Source organism: Vicugna pacos, chromosome 3 (assembly GCF_048564905.1).
Source record: "Vicugna pacos chromosome 3, VicPac4, whole genome shotgun sequence".
Taxonomy (NCBI): Eukaryota; Metazoa; Chordata; class Mammalia; order Artiodactyla; family Camelidae; genus Vicugna; species Vicugna pacos.
In genome coordinates, this window is record NC_132989.1 from 64,996,678 (window position 1) to 65,014,409 (window position 17,732).

At 38.1% G+C, this 17,732-nt stretch overlaps 1 protein-coding gene across 3 annotated transcripts in view; it reads right to left on the reverse strand.

Annotated features, from left to right (window-relative positions):
• Positions 1–17,732, reverse strand: part of VCAN (versican) — a 106,588-nt gene that overhangs the window by 18,414 nt on the left and 70,442 nt on the right. For all 3 annotated transcript variants that reach the window (XM_072958432.1, XM_006197630.3, XM_006197631.4), the window contains 4 exons: positions 14,433–14,546; positions 11,901–12,014; positions 6,962–7,120; positions 5,617–5,699 (listed from right to left, as the gene is read on the reverse strand). In XM_072958432.1, the coding sequence (XP_072814533.1) occupies positions 5,617–5,699; positions 6,962–7,120; positions 11,901–12,014; positions 14,433–14,546 (470 nt within the window). The remainder of the gene's footprint in view (positions 1–5,616; positions 5,700–6,961; positions 7,121–11,900; positions 12,015–14,432; positions 14,547–17,732) is intronic.

A 17,732-nucleotide genomic window follows, 5' to 3' on the forward strand; every position in this document is an offset into this window, starting at 1 on the left:
CTGCATCTGTTCCACTGAAACATCCGGTCCCCAGTGTGAGGGGTAAGCTCTGACAGGGCTGCAGGAACTCACTAAAGAGAAGACAGGAAAGCGCAATGCAGACCACAGGAGAAGTCCCCCTGTGAGAATTTTATCCCTAGGGGACAGGGGGAGAAGGGCGCAAGACAGTAACAGCTTGAAATCTCTGAGGTCTACAGTGGTTGGGAGGCGTGTTACAAAAAGCAGAGTGATTAAGACACCTAAGTGTTTCCACCATCTTCTGGACTGTGCTGTCTGCGGACAAGCTGTAGTCTGTAGTTGAAAAGAAAGTTGTGAAATGATTTTGCAGGATGTACATAAGTGGAGAAACATGAATGATTCCATAGTGTTCCCTGATGTCTGGCTCCCTCCGTGCTAGAAAGAACAGACGCGGATAGTGGATGAATAAAGGAAGCCCTGCCCAACCTTAGGCAACCAAGGCGTCCTTGCTCACGTGAGCTATAAAGAAATGAAAGGAGCATATAACATTCAGGAGTGAGATTTCCTTTTGCTGGTTTCACTACATTTTGGATTTGGATAATAAGGTTTTTTAAAGTCAAAGTTTTTAGTAATTGTCAGTTTCCTAAGGCTGAATGGGAAATCTGCCCTGCTATAATTCAAACCTGTGAAAAGTTTGCTTGCCATGTCTTCTTCCCCAAGCTTATGTATTCTTGGGACAACTGGGGACAAAACTGTCATCATTTCTAGCAAGTACATCTATTTTCCTTTGGGTTAATAACTTTTGTAAGCTGCATTATGCTCAGCTACATAATTCTGTCTCTCAGAAACATTTCTTTTCATCATATTTGTAATACCACCTGTTATGTTTTACTGTTTTCCATACTTATACAACTTTAAACAAAATAATTAATTTAGATAAACAAGAATCAGCATAGAGATTCAGCCAAAAGACTTCACTGGTCATTTCAGGATTCAAAAAATAACAGAGTGAGTTGGCTGAGCACTGTATAAGTATTGATGATCATTCAAATACCTATTTTTGTCAACCACTCTGCCAAGTGCTGAAAAAATAGAGATGAAAGTTAGTCCCTGTCTCAGAAGGCTTAGTGTCAGGAAATGAGTGCCGCAGGGGTCAGTGGTAGGGTGGGAAGAAGGCACAAAGGGCTCCTGGAACACAGAGGATGAGCTCTCAGTCATACATGCTAGGAAGTCTTCCTGGAAGGAGACTCTTGGTTAAGCAAGGTATTGGAACATTTATCAAATGAAATTAGGGCAAGAGGTGAGAACATTCTAAGCACAAGGGCAAGAGGATACAAAGACCCACAGGAGTGAGATGTCATGGAACTTATTCCAGGAACCATAGTATTTTGAGATGAGACAGCTCAGGAAGTGGCAGATGGAGCCGGTGGGCTCGGTATGCTTTGCTAATAATGACCAAATTTTATACCAAAGGCAAGAGGAAGACATCACAGAATTAAAAAGGGAGTAAGTTCAGAACAAGGGGAGAAGAAGGTCATAGGCACTGAAAAAAAGATCTGGGGGAAAACACTTCAGACTAGTCATTCATTTAACAATAGGTTAAAGAAAGAACTTAAAAGTCAGCTAATAGTAGAGCAGCCAGATAAGAAATGTTTGTTTAAGTTCACCAGCTTTAATGTGTATTTAACTTGGATGGTTTAACTTTGTGTCTTTGAAGACATGACTTGGGTGACAAGTAAGGTAATTCATTATTAAAGTTATTTGTCAGGGTTTCTAATAAGCACTTGGGGCATTTTGCTGTTAGAGATCAACAGTCACATTAAAGAATGACTGGTCAGTAGGAACCCAAGGGATAACCCGAAACGCAACTGCTTAGAAGGAAACCCAGTGACAAGGTGAAAACTGAAATGTGTTAAGAGAAAAGAACCTTAATAGAAATCACAAGGGTAAGGCTAGAACCGGTTTTGTTTATGCATATACTTTTGTGAAATTTATTGGGTAAACACCGCAAATAAATAATTTTAAAAAATTGTTTTAAGGATATTAACAAAAGCAAGAATTTCGAATGTTCTTAATATATCAACATCTTATTACAGAGACCAATAATGTGGAATGAATCCATCAGAATAAGGGCAATGTAGATAACTTGGCCAAATAACATTATTCATTTAGTAGAAGCATATAAATTGAATTATGTATGATTATAAAGCATAATCATGTTAAATATGATATGCTGCAAGTTTATTGGCAACAAAGTTTAATTATTTCAAGAAAAGAAATTATTGAAATTGAGACCTAATATAAACTTGTTTGTTTTTACTGTAAGACTGAATAACAAAAGGTACTATACAGTACATTATCAAAGGTTCTTTTTGTTTGAATACTGCTGTACCTCCCAAGAAGGATAAGCGCTAATAAACTTTTCAAACAAAAAGTGAGGGTAGGGGGAGAGGGGAGAAATCCCTCTAAAACATAAACAAAGTCCTTAAAATTGCACACAGTCGAGTTAACACCATTCCCAAGTGTAAGCAGATACTGCTTTTCCCGATGAAGAGTTTACTATTAGGGATATTTTCAAAAGCAAGACACTTGGAGTAAACAGTGAGACAAAGGAGAACTATTTTATTCAAAGGCCTGAGCACATATGGAACCGGTTAGGGGGCTGGTGGCTGTAGACAGAACTACAAACGAGTTTAAAAGACACCTAGGCTGTCTCGGAAAGGAAGGGATGGAGGCGAGGGTGGTTAGAAAAGCAGAAAGTGGGCCAGAGATCAGTCAACTGGGAGGGAGACGGGCTGTTTGTTGGGCAGATGGTCTTTTCTGTTCCAAAATGTTCAAAGTTAAGGGACGCTCCTTAGCACACTTTTATTTTACACGAAGAGTGAATGGTCTGTCAGGACTTTTCCTGGATTTACTCGTGCCACTTCTTTGATAACTTTGCTTGTTTCTGTAATTCATTTGCTGCCTTCTTCCAACCGAGGCCCTTATTTGGTGCTCTCTCAGCCCTTAGGTGTCAATTTTAATTAATGAATTAATCAAGACTAAGGTTCTTGCTTATGTTGTATAGTTATTTATGTTAGGTTAGGTTATCTTCCTCTGAACATTTCAGAGGAAATCAATATTTTTCCTCAACAAAGTGTGATGCTTGCTTATTTACCAATTTTGGGACCAGTCTAGACTATGCAAATGGTGATTCAGTTATTTTTTTTAATGACAGTTTTCATAGTCCAGTCCATTAAAAATTAATGGACATGGATGAAAAAAATAGTTGAGTTGGCTTACTTCAGCATAGTGAGTAACGATGTCTGATGAATCAAGCCTACCTGAATGACAGGCAAGAGAAATTCCCTGACATATTTTACAGATCTCACTTATCTACACGCTATAAGCCAGTATTTAGCCTCACCAACCAGGCTCACAGGGAGTATAGGGCCTTATCCTAGACACCCTGAGAAACAAAAAGCAGACAAGAGAACCACTTTGTTGAAGAGCTGACCTGCTAATGCAGAGACCAGAATAAACATCTAGTAACTCACAAACATGTGAAGAATGAAAAGATACAAATCAATTCTATATAACCAATGACAGACTGGCAACAGTGAGGACTTGGCCCAATCAGGTCAGCATGCTGCCAATGACAGACTTAACACACACTCCACTGGGCCAAATGCAGCTCTTCCAGGCACCCAGCAAATAGGTACACTTTGAGGTAAGCTGTGGTCCAGCACAGGTAAGTGACAACCGGAACCGGCCGGCTGAGTCCTTGGCATTCTAGCTTCTATAATACGGCCCACAAGAGCCTGCACTTTTCACTGGGCCGCTTGTAGAGGAAAGTTTGTGGGAGGAAGACATGATAGTGAGTATCCTAGACCCAATTTATCCCACAGGAATGACACATGCATTCAGCAAGGGAAAACTTACTAAACGTCTGTACTGTATACTACACATTAAAAAAATGATAAAAAACAGCTTTAATCCTCCGTAATATAAGGAAAAAATCCTTGAAATTTTTATGTTCACTTATAAATTAAGTTCATAAAGACAAAATGGCCTAGCTTCAATTAAAATTAATGTATAAGAATTTAGGTTGTACCAACCACTATAAATCTGACCAAAATTATTCCCCTGAAATTATTATTCATTGCAGCAAAGTGAAAACATACAGATACCACAATTGCAGATAGACATCCACGTAGGACAACTAAAAGAAAGTGAGACTATCGATGCAGGGGATGTACCCACACACCTTCCAGGGAATATATTTTACGGACTTTTTCTCCATCTTGCCAATGAACCTACTTATGGACATGAATGACAAACAGTTCTGATTAAACATAAAGAGTCATGACAGAGAGAGGGCAAGTGGGCTTTATTTCAGGGTTCCTACAGGCAAAATGTGATAAGGGATATACTTTTTAAAGTCAAGCAGAAACCCTATGGCTTCATCACTTAACAGCACGGTGACTGAGAGCAAGGAGCTCAGTCTAACTGATCTTTCCTTTCTTCACCTGTGGAACACCTAACGCCTGTCCTAAAGGTTACAGTGGAGAATAAATGAATGCAAAGCGCTGAGTACAATGACTGACACAGGGATGATCTGAGGGCCCATCCAGGGCACACAGAAGCTTTCCTGAACAGACAGAGCAGAGCTTCTGGAAACAGAGATTAGTCTGGCATCTGTTCTAGGATGAACGTCATATTTTGCCAAACTCATTACATCCAGATGAGTGGAAGTAGTGAATGAAACTTAGGCATACACAAAAAGAGTTTAAAAATTATTTTCAAGTCTTCCTCCTATTTATCTAATTTAGAATTTCGTTTACACTTAACTGTCCAGCCCAGCTCTTTGTCTGCATTTTAGAATCACCCAGGGAAAACAGAAAATCTAGCTGCCGGAGGTTTTGCTTTAATGAATTTGAGCTGAGGCCTAAACACCAGTTTTTAAATTATGCTCCCCAGGTGATTCTAATGAACAGCCAGTGCCTAGAACCACAACTAGAGCTAGCCACACTTAAAGTAGTTCTAAAAAACATTAGGCTCATATGGATTTACCAGTAGTGACTCAAAACAGCATCACCCATCTTAACTTAAGAAACTTATTCCAGCCTACTCAAGGATGTGGCCAGTATTATTAAATTACTATTTTTTTCAGAAGTAGAAAAAGCTAACAACAACAACAAAAACAAACAACAACAGGAACAACAGAAACCCCATAAAATTAGTCTGCAGAATTTGCATGGAAGGAAATTTACAAGATCATGATTCAACAATCTTTTTTAAGATACAAAAAATGAGCATTGTTGCTTGGTTAAAAATGAGTCATGCCTTATAGCAGATTTCCAGCACAATTTTGTAAGAGGAAAAGGTATTTTTTAAGGGCCTTTCCTCTTACAATTATTATATTTCTTTTTGCTTTGCAGCTATAAAAGGCAAAGATAACCACCTGAAAGACAGCCCTGAAGCAATTCTGCTGACGTGCACCAATAGTTGGATGGGGGGCGTCTCAGAAAACACTCAGGTGTTTTCACCCACCTCTATATCACCGAGTGACCCTGAGCAAGATGTTTAACTGGTCTCCAGTCTAATGCGCCTCTGTAACATGTAATCAACCCATAGTACCACATTCTAGAATCAGTATCATTTTCATCGGCCACTTACCAGTGTACTGCCATCAGTCCACCGGAAGTCGTGCTCAAACATCTTGTCATTGAGGCCTATCCACTGATAATCATGGCCCACACCTGAGAATGGGACGACACAGACATGTTTACTACCTTTCCCACAGATGGATGCAATATATCAAAGAAAACTATTTTAAAGTGAATCATCTTTTCTGGCTGGATTTTTTAGTTGCTCATAAAAATCTTTGATGGTTTATCTTTTGTTCTTCTGCCCAATGTGTTTTAAACTAAAAAGCTAATTTGCAAACATCATGAAACATTAAAATGTCAGACATGGACAATTATTTCCCTCTCCGTTTACTACAATTAAGTATTTTTTTCCATCTTCACTCATGACAGAAACTTTCCACTTATTTTTTTTTTATTAAGCTGTACAGTTGGCAAAAATTCAGTGAACCAATAAAATGTGACAGATCTCACCCATGCTAGCCTCATTTTGGAAACCACATGTTTCTTCTCAAAGCATTTTAAATAATGAACACCTAGACTGGACAGTGCTGCAAAACTTCCTCAAGAATAATTACTTTCACGATGAAATGAGTCACAGTCCAAGACACCATGAAAAAAAATTAAATGAACCTTTACCCAGATTGCATATTAACAATCAAACTTCTAAAAGATAGCAGGCATCATGAGAACATGTTTAATAGAGCATCAAACAATGCTTCAGGAGCAAAAAGTTTCTGTATGTTTGCTACATAAGAGCTAGCTGCCCTCTTCTTTGCTATAGTTTAAAGAAGTTATTAAACAGCTCAGGTAGTATGTTTCATTAGCTTTCAGTCCCCATCTATTTATGTTCTTCATATGAGGCCCATTTTCGATGGTCTAAAATATTTAGAAACTCCGATGAGAACCAATTATGCACAGAGGTTAAGATTAGGGTGCTATGAACAATTCAATTTTAATTAGTGGGATAAAAATAGCTGAAAGTAATTTTCTCTTTACCTTTAGATGTTATATGTACATATTCAAAATAGAGACCTCAAAGCATGGGAAGAATGAGACTGGAAACATAAGAGATGGTCATTATTCTAAGTCAAAAAATGATAGAATGGCAATTTTATATGATTCAACCTATAGAATGTGGCTTCAACCATTACTGCTGGCAAACCACGAAATGCCTTCCTATGATATAACGGAATGTTTCTCAAAGTAGGGGATTCATATAGGAGAGATGATTTTTAAGTAGTTGAAAGATAAGGGATTTAGTAAGTCGAGTCACAACTGACAAAGCTACTTGTTTTCAGTTAGATACAGGAAAAACTAAAAAGGCGGTGAGAATGAGGGAAGCCTGAGAAAACCCACACATAGTTGGTACGTACGATTCACAAACATTTGTTCTTCATGAGACAGAATGCTTGTGAGATGGGCGCCCTGCAGACGGCATTCCCGTTCAGCTGCATCCCACGTACGTCGATGGGCGAAGTACTTGTAGCACTGCCCTTGAAATTTGTGCCAGCCGTAGTCACATGTCTCTGTGTCTGGGAAGCAACAAGACAGGAGCTCATTAAACTCACCTACGTCATTCAAACTGGGTTCACCCATCCAAGTGTTCCCAGAAGACCCAAGACAATATCAACGCAACGTCCCTGAAATAAAGGATTCACAAATTTTGGTCACAATGACAAAGAAATGATATAGAGAGCCCAACTGATTCCTGCCAAGTGGTTGCAATACATGTTAGGATGGGAGAGGCACTACCTAACTGCCATTTCCTTGATGAAATCCGGTTTCAGCAGGAGAAAAACTGAAAATGGGGCCAGTCAAAACCTCAGACTGCAGACTCTACTGACTCACTTGTGAAGCAATTGGGACTAATTCCTTACCAACACAACTTTTCTAAAGAGCATCATTCAAGTGATAAGATAAGAATTCTGGCTAAAAGGATTATGAATGCTCTATTTACATAAGGACTTCAAAGGCACTGGAGGCAGTCCTTTCCCACTTCCTAGAGAGATAGCTGGGTGGCCAAAGGGTCTTGTCAGGTAAGATTTACTAAGAGGAAAAAAAAAGAAAAATCATCAGTAGGCAGCTTCTGGGATATAGCTAGGATTGTGTGCCTTTTTCCCAAAAGGAGAGGGAATACAGGTAACTCCCAGGGCAAAAGCACCGGGATTTGAAGTTTACCAAGAATGATTTTACCTTAGTCCTCCTTATTCTATCCAGCCATATTATACGTGTATATATGTGTATGTGTATATACATCTATTTTTTCTCTTTTGCAACAACGCTATAACCAGTACCCTGGGGAGCTGAAAACACTTTGCAAATATGTCTAAATTTTACACTGGCAATAAGCTTCAGCCATCCTTTCTAGATGCCAGTTTTCAAGTATTTCATAGGAAAGTTGCCTTGCTCAGAGAACTGCATTCTCACTGGCAATCTTGCCTCAGACTTGCCTACTCACAGGTGAGATTACACTATAGCTATTAAATAATGATCAATCAAAATAATTTTAACTTTCACAAAACATATCTCACAAACATACTGAACTAGTTACATGTAAAAACTAACAAAGCTGAAAAGCGTATAGAATTGTAGACACCACGAAAACTCCAGATTACCTAATGGTCAGCTTCCCCTCCCCTAATTTTACTGATTGATGAAGATAACAAAACTGTACTAGATGAAACAAATGCTCATTTTATATGTCTGACTTGGTGGCCAAGTTGAAAGTCGAATGTCTCCTGCCTCTCCTCCATTTACTCCTCCTTCTGTAATTGTGGGAAAGTACACATGGCGAGAGAGTTCATTTTTTCCGGGCTGCAGTGATTTAGACCATAATCATACAACAGATGCAGCTTATCTCTGAGAGCGGTCTTTATTTCGGTTTAGTCTATCAGGCTTGTTGTTTAGTTACAGCCAGCTGACTGACTGATTTAAACAAAGCGCACCGGAAGTTTTGAGTTGTTTTAGGGTTGTTTGGGGACCACCAGATCTCATAGGAAAGGACTCAAGACACAGCTCGGTGGTTTGGTGTAAGAGCAGCACTTAGGACCCAAGAATGAAGTATATTTTGGCTACTCGGATGTAGTGATTTTCTTTTGGGAAGTTCATGTGGAAGAATTCAGAGGTGAGGTGGGAGGGGTGGCGAGGAAACAGATCTTCACATAAGAAGGGGTTAATTTATAGGGGAGGAGAACCGGAAAATTTTTTAGAACATCCTTACTGCCAAAGTCAACGATGTGATGTTGTTACAGCATAGCTTTCCTTAACCTTGGAAATGATCATTTATTTGAAGATATCCAGTTTAACAATTCTAGAGGATCCTAACTTACTGAATAATATATCAGAAAAAACATTCTATATACTCTTTCTTATCCTCTATTAGCCCAAGTGGTTTTAGTTTGGTTTTCTTTGTTTTTTATTGTTAAGGCAGATTAAGTATTTTTCCTCTTTCACACACAAAAACCTCAAATGATCATAAAATGTAGGTGCTACAAGATCTTTCTCAGTTAGCAGGTGCATATATTCCTATCAGAACACGGGTCCAAAAAATAGGGGCAACATTTCTGCTAAAACCAAATGGGGACAGATTATTTATCTGTACTCTCTAAACCACAGCTTCCCACTGATTGTAAATACATGTGCAAATAACACTTGACAGGATGACTTTATTTTTAAGAAAGTGAAATCTCCACACTGGTTCACTTAATTTTTATTATTCATGAATTCAACAAATATGTGGTGAAGGACTGTGTGACAAGTAGCATATTCTAGGATGCTATTCTGAAGGGTGATATCAGAAGCAGTCTGCTTGTTTTAACAAGCTTATCGAAAAATAAGGTGATACATATTCTGTTTATTAAAAGGCAACTCTTTTGGATGAGTATTATCCTACGTTCATAGGTATTATCCTACATTTGGAAAACTTTCTTAGGCTTTACAACTCCTATAGTGCATATGTTACAAAGTCCCAGGTTCCGTTTTGTGTGCTGGTGTTGGGGGCGGTGGGGGAGGGTACAACTCTTGTTCATGACTGCAGAAGCTGAAACCATCACTCTTAAACAATTTCCCTAAAAATCTATTCTCTTTATGCTACATAGGTAATGTTTTCAACACCTCTGACATACAGCCCTCAAGCCTTCAGAAACTGTCAACGCTTCGGCACTTCTGACTGGCAAGCTATATCCTGACTTTGGCTGGGAGCAAATTGTGTGTACAGAACTCTCTCTCCAATGATCTAAGACCCCTTTCTAGATTTTAGCTCTGTTATCCTTCCACCAAATGTATCCCCTACTCTAGAGTTCCTGGGAGTTGGGAAGTTATGAATGCAGAGAACAGAAAAGGTCAGCTGAAGAAACAAGATAGTCATCACCGAAATTTGGGTAGAAAACTGTTTAGACAACAATGCTGCTGTTAATGAAGAAAACATTTGTTCTTAGGCAACCTGAAAAGAGGGGAAAAAAATCTTTCAGTGTCCTGGCAATAAATCACAGGAGCACAGCTGCATCTGGTAAACAGACTGGGATAGCTGTGCCTGAGCAAATAATGTGGATGAAAGTTATCCTTCCTTCAAGATAAAATAGAATGTCCCTAAAGGTTAGATGGCACCAGAAATGAAAGAAAAAATGAGAACATTTTAATATTTGTTTTAGAGGGGGGAAAGGTAATTGGTCCTAAAGTCCCTTCCATGGATATTACCACTGACTTCATCAGATACACATATTGGAAGAAAAACAAAGCTTATCTTTAAAAGTTACTTTGGAAGTGTGAAGATCCTGAGAAAAACTTGGGCTTTCCAAGGCCTCTTAGGTTCATTTTTCCCACTCCCTAATTTACTAGCTGTGTGACCTTGAACACATGACATTTCCTTCCTGAACCTCACTTTCTGGCCCATTTAACCCACAGAAATACTGCATCAACCAAAGGAAATGATGTATCTGGCAGCGTACGGAAAATTGAAAGGTATCCAACAACCAGTATCTCTTTTTATTCTCTACCAAGAACTATGCTGAGTTACCAAGATCAAAGACTGTTTTATTCAGAGCTCTATCTCCAGTGCCCAGAACACTGCCCAGAAGACAGTAGGTGCTCAATAAACACATGTTGAACAAATGATTTTTTGAATCACTCCTTGAACCTGGAACTAAGGGAAGCCAGAATCACTTCAACATCTGTGACTGTCTCAAGTATCTCACTGTTTTGTTTTCTTCAATAAACATCATCTTTCACACTATTTTTTCTTTAAGAAGAGGATCTTATTTGGTCAATTACCATATTTTCCTTTTAAAATTCTAAAAGACTCATCCTATGCAATAAAAAGAAAGGGAAAAAAAAACCCTAAAAAACCCCAACCATCCCCCACCTCTTTGCATTGGCAATTCAGTGCATGCCTCTTTTAGTTCTGCTTTAATTGTGGTGACATCCAGATTAACGCCGCAAAGCAGAATGTGGGGCCAGACTAATATGTCTGAGTTATAAGACACTCATTTTCGTTTTGTCTGGTGGAATGGAAGTTTGGCATTAAGCGCTTTTGTCAAAGCCAAACCACCCTATGACTTTAAGCACAGGAAATCGATGTTCCAAAACTGAGTGTGCTGAGTATGCAATCTGTTTCTGATTGATGGGCTCTGAAATGTTACCATTAACCACCTAAAATATACTCTCAGGTTGGCCATAAAATGCAAACTACAGGGATCACGAGATTCAAGCCATCATGAATTTAGGCCTTTCTTCCATTCAGAAAAAGTAGATGCTTCTCCAGTGGGGAAAAAACTTGATTCACAATATCTTTTCTGTAGTATTTGCTAAGCCAAGGAAAACGTATTTGCACAACAATATTAACTCATTTTCTGGAGATAATTGACTGTGAACAATAAGCCCATTGAGTCTCAGGTGCTTACGGGGAGAAAACTAAAGGGAAGGAACACTGAATTCAACATTCCTGGGTACAAGCCACAAACACGGATTAAGGTTGATGCCCAGTTTGTTCCCAGGAAAAATACATACAATGGTGTTCCTTTTGGTGGACAGAGGTCCCAAATTCAGTTCAGTGTGCCTGCTTGCAATTCCATTCTATCAGCAAAACAACAATAATCCAATCAGCATTATTGTTCAGATGTTGTGAGCTTGTGTGAACATACAAGGAAACCTAATGTATTTAGGCAGTCGGTGAATTTCCTCTGCAGAAAAGAATACGCTGTATGGTCAAAATTGCTAAAAAAAATCCAAATCATTCTGACAAAGGGCTATCTAGAAGTAACATTTGAAATGAGGTCTCAATACTGTTCATCACACAAATGTTGTGAGAGCCCTTACCTCGCTCACAAAGTGCACCAATGTAGCTCGGCAGGCAGAGACACCTGAATGTATTAAAACCGTCAACACATGTGGCTCCATTGCGACAGGGATTCGAATGACATTCATCAAAATCTGAAATAAAATCGTAAAAGGCCACAAAAGTACTTTCAAATAAGGTCAAAGGATCCTATTTAGCGTAAGATTGCCAGGTAAAATACAGGATAGCCAGTTAAATTTGAATCTCAGATTTTAAAAAAGGAAATTTTATTATGTCACATAATATAGCTAGGGCATACTAACACTAAAAACAATCTTTTTTTCATCTGAAATTTAAATTTAACTGAACTTCCCATGTTTCTATTTGCTCAATCTGGCAACTCTAAGAAAATTTCAAATAGATTCAGAGTAGGGCCGTTATCTTCGTTGCTTTTAGATGAGTCACATGAGCCCTAAAACCAACAGAAAACCCTCTTAGCCCTCCCACCCCACGTCCTGGCTCATGCTCTGTGACTTCACCTGTGAAAGACTGTAAACACTTAACTGGCCTCACAGCCTCTGAGCCCTTCCCTCTCCAATATAGTTCTTACTCTGCTGACTGTCATCTTCTTTAGCCACAATCAAGATAATTTTACTCATTGGCTTTCAAACATTCCAAAGACCCCAACTGCCCAGGGCAGCGGTCCTCAGAGTGTGGTCCCCAGGCCAGCACTAGCAGCATCACCTGAAAACATTAGAGATGCACGTTCCCAGGCCCACCCAGACCTACCGACTCAGATATTGTGGAGGATGAGAACGACACAGTGCGACTGACCACGCTCTCTAGATGATCCTGATGCCTGCTGAAGTCTCAGAATTGCTTCACTAGATTATGAAGTAAAATTCTCCAATGCCTTGGATCCAGGACCCTCTTACACCCATCTAGATCCAACTTGCATTCCAATATTCTCTCCCACAAATGCTTATGTAGGCATCCTGAATACTCACGGTCCCCCAGATGCATTCTGCTGTTTGTGGTCTCTGTGCTTTAGTTTGTATCAAAATCCTCCCCAACTTTAACATCTACATCAAATACAAGCTTTCTACACAGACCTCCATGATCTCCTCTGATGACATTAATGCCTTTATTCCATAGCATTTTGCAATTCCATTAAAAATTTAATTAATGCTTTATTAAATATTCAAAATGAATATATAAAGTAAATTTCTTAAGAGGTACAGACTGTATCTTTACCTAAAGAAATGGCCTTAGTAAAAATGATATTATATACTATGATGGCAAATACTTTTATAGTGCTTGCTAAGTGCCAGCCACTGATCAAACAGCTTCACGTACGTTAACTCATTAAGTTATTTTTAATTGATTTTAATGTGAAAAGGAATGGGAGCCACATAAATGCTTTTACATATATACATGTGAGTTTGATGTTTAAGATATAATTATTCCTTCTATGTTATCTATTGTGATCCCTACATCCTCACTGATTAGCACACAAATAGAGCCTACTAGCTTTTGTTGATTTTTTTTTAAATAAGCACTCTTTTAACATGAATTCAGGGGGTTTTATCTCAATACTGCTGTGTAATCTAAAGTGTTATCCACAGGCCTTCTTTACTCAGTCATTATGAGAAAATCGTTACAGTGCTGCTCAAAGGAGCACCTGGCCCACATATTCCATCTGTTTTCTCAGAGTCAAGGTCGATGTTTAGCCAAATCAAAACTTTAAAAACTTTTTTAAGGAAAAGGAAACTGAAATAAGAATGGGAGTAAAAGGAACAGATTTAGTAAAAAGATAGTGATATTTTCCGGAACCCAAAAGAAAGGAGGATGTTTGGACAACATCAAGACTCTCTGAGGCAGAGTGGGTGAGGCTGGCCTCTGTGGATAGCCAGTGGGGGTGTGGTCCCACGCCACATCACAGCAGCAAGTTATCTCGAAACATAAAGGCTCCCTATTTTTTTAAGTTGTCTGTAATTTTATTTATTTATTTATTTATTTATTTATTTATTTATTTATTTATTTATTGAAGTATAGTCAGTTACAATGTGTCAATTTTTGGTGTACAGCATAATGTCTCAGTCATGCAATAAGGCAACAGAGATGCTAAATGACACAATAGAATGATTGGACTTGGTTGATATTTTTAGGACATTACATCTGGCCAGGCTCCCTGTTTTTTAAATATAGCTTTCTAAAAAAAGTTGTCTTTAAATTGATGATTTATTGATATGCAGATCTGGGGGACAGACTAATAATTTCTGTCAATATTTACATAACTTTACATTTATAAAGCCTATGGGTAAGAACCACAGAAAGATACAGCTGACCTCAGTAAGCTTCACTGCATGTTGGGTACAGTAACAAAATTCAGTAAACAATTGCCCCCATTTCCCAGATCCTACTTAAATCACTCTATGATTTAAATTTCATTTAATGTATAATTCATCTACACATGGGTTTCTCAGAAATTCTCTGATTGATTCATGCAATGTAAATTCTTTCCCAATACATTTTCTGGAAAAGCACTACACTTTTGGACAAGAACATCTTACCAAGTTCACATCGGTCGCCACTGTATCCTGGCACGCAGGTGCACACGTAGGAAGTTTCAGTAGGATAACAGGTGCCCCCGTTAAGGCACGGGTTCGTTTTGCAACGGTCTGGGCCTACCGTGTTCAGGAAAGTAAGAAAAGCAGTTAGGTTCATCTCTAAGTTTCAACATATTTTAGCATAAAATGCCACTATTGCTACCATAACATAAGCTTTACCACAGCAATTTAGAGATACTACACGTAAAAATTAACATTAACTTTACTCTCTGGAGTGTATCTTGGCATTATAGCTAATTGTTACAAATTGCATCTATTCACTTCTGGGATTCAATCATCATTATTTTTAAACAATGTTTTGTATGGTATCTGGCAACTAATATATTCTACTGCAGATTTAGTTGGCATGATAATGGCAATTGATTTTAGTCAAAATGATTACACGTATGTGCACAGTGAATGGAAAATGTATTCTTTTAAACGGGGTTAGTTCATGTGAAATGGCTGGATACACAGAACATGCATTCTTTTTAGCAGATTGGCTTGTTACCATCATTTGAATTATTATTGCCTTTTACCACTTAATGCTCAGAAACTTTTTCTTCGAAAGTGTGCACTGAAGTCTCTTCTGCTACATTAATATGCTTTTTCCAAAAACACGTTCCAAATGTACTCCTTTAAACTATACTTGAAGAAAAGCAACACATGGATTAAACTCTACTGTATAAAAACAAACCCAAATACAAAAACCTCACCTAAAATGAACCCCCAAATTTATATTACAATGGTTCTCATTAAAACACAAAGAAAATCGACACTCCTAGCAGATCAATATAAAGGCTAGAGTTACAAATTTACGAGGATAAACAGTTTAATATACATTTTCTAAATGCAAATACTTTCATACTATTTGAAACATACAGATTATTCTGTAATATTGCATGGATAATTATCTTTACATTAATAGTTTTTATATAATACTTGAAACCTTTTCCCAGAGTTGCTTGAGTTTCAAATGTTTAAGAATCCAAATGACAGCTAAACATTTTTCAGAAGGATTGAAATCAATAGGTTACACGTGGAGTAAAAACCATATTTTCAAAAATTTTAAGTCCTGAAGGTCTGAAATAATTGCACACAAAGAGAAGAAGATGTCTACTTATGAAATATGAATATTTGGGTAAACAGATACTGCTATAGAAGATAACTGAGCCTTTCCCACCCAGGAAAGTCAAACTCACACTCTCTGAGCGTTAAGAAAATTCTGGACCTACTAGAAAGACTTGAAACATACACATTCGAATGTGTGGGTTCAATGCTGTAATTAGGTTAATTTGGATGCTTACAACTACTTCTCCAAAAGCCATCCCAATTTTGCTGAAAATCACCTATAGCTCTAAAGATATTTCAAATCTCCCTAGCCATCTTAGCCTCCTGCTTTTGAAAGTACACTGCCGAGATGACAAGGCTATTGTCAACATCACAGCTACGTGCTGCTCTCAGTGCAAATTCAAAATGACACTTATGTGAAAGTGCTTGGTAAACGGTGACGTGCCAAACGAACGTGAAGTACATTCTCATTCCCACCACAGACATGAGACGCCATGCGAGAGTATGGGACAAGGACTTGGCGGGGTGGGGGCGGGGGGCGGGGGGTGTCACTCTGAACTTAAAGTAGTTTAGATTAGAACAGTTTTGTTTTCACGAATTTATTCTTCCCTAAACAGTTTGTATTAATCTCTGAAAGTTGAATCTGCAACGGATAGACAAGGCAATCCAATAGGAGCTCCTGTTTACTGAATTAGCCTAAAGTGATGATTTGTTTTGCAGTGGAGACGCAAGCTCTAGTTGTAGGTAAACACTGGGGACTGGATAGCTGATATACATGTCTCATTCATTTGCCAAACCTAACTCTCTCTATATGTACAGTTATTACCAATGAATTCTGTCTTATAGTTCCTCCAACCTGCACTTGATCTTAGCCAAAAGGCCGAGAAGCGATAGTTTCTCCAACCTGAAGTATATTTCAACTAAATTACAAAAGAATAAATATTGGCCAGATTCCTAGGTAATCATTGACAGGTAATAAAGTGACAACAACAAAAAAAATCCATCAACCACCTTTGATCAATTTTATTCATGGAATACTTCAAGTCATTTATAAAAGTTACACTTTATGACTATTTTACTCTATCTGAAGCACAACAAACTGAAGCATTACTAGGACAAAAGGTAAGGTTGAAAAAAATCAGAATAATCCTATATGTATAGCCATGATGTAAAACATATTCATTAAAACAAAACATATTTTCAACCAACACAGCCTTTGAAGTACTGATCTTGTTTTTCCTTTTTCTAGGGAGCAACTAGGTGGTGATAGGTACTTGTGGATTCCACTGATACTGCTACTTAGATAACGTTCTTGGAAAAGACCATCAAAGTGAACTTCTCAACATTATCAAGCTAGATTGAAGGAAAAATTAATTCTACCAAGTAAATAGTTCAAGATTTCTGGTTTACATATCGTTAAATTTCAATTATTCATTTTTATACCATATTTATAGGAAACCACCAAAGAGCACTGAAAAAACAGAAGAAACCATTGACTTTGGAGTGGGGCTGATCTGGGTTCAAATCCCACTTGCACCATGATGTGTGGCTGCCACCTTAGACACATTGCAGAATCTCTCTGAACCTCCATGTCCTATCCTTATAAATGGCAACAATAATATATGCATTACAGCCTTTTTGTGACGATGAAATGAGATAGTCTGTATGAACCAGTATCAAATTCGTACTTTCTGTCCACTCAGTGAAAAAAACTCAGGAATCTTCCCTCAACAGGCAGAGCTTGAAGGTGGGGAGGCTATCTATAGCACAGTGGTAGAGTGCCTGCCTAGCATGCACAAGGTACTGGGTTCAATCCCCAGTACCTGCATTAAAAAATAAATAAATAAACCTAATTACCACCCCCTAACAACAACAACAACAAAAAAAGGGGGGGGGGACAAAAAATACAGCTTGAATGTGTACGAATGAATACTCACTATGGCTAGGCACTGTGTTAGAGGCATTATATAGACTATCTGGAGCAGGGAAACTACATAAAAGTATGAACTGATAACCAATATTGCACAAACTATATGAAATGTTTATCTGAGTTATTTACTACTGAAATTTTAAAAGCCTGACAGATTTCAATATTGCCCTAATAGCACCCATCAATGAGAGATTTTTTTTAAAGTAGGATATACTTTTTTTTTCTGTTCTTAAAACTAAGATGTATAACTACAGGACAGAAGA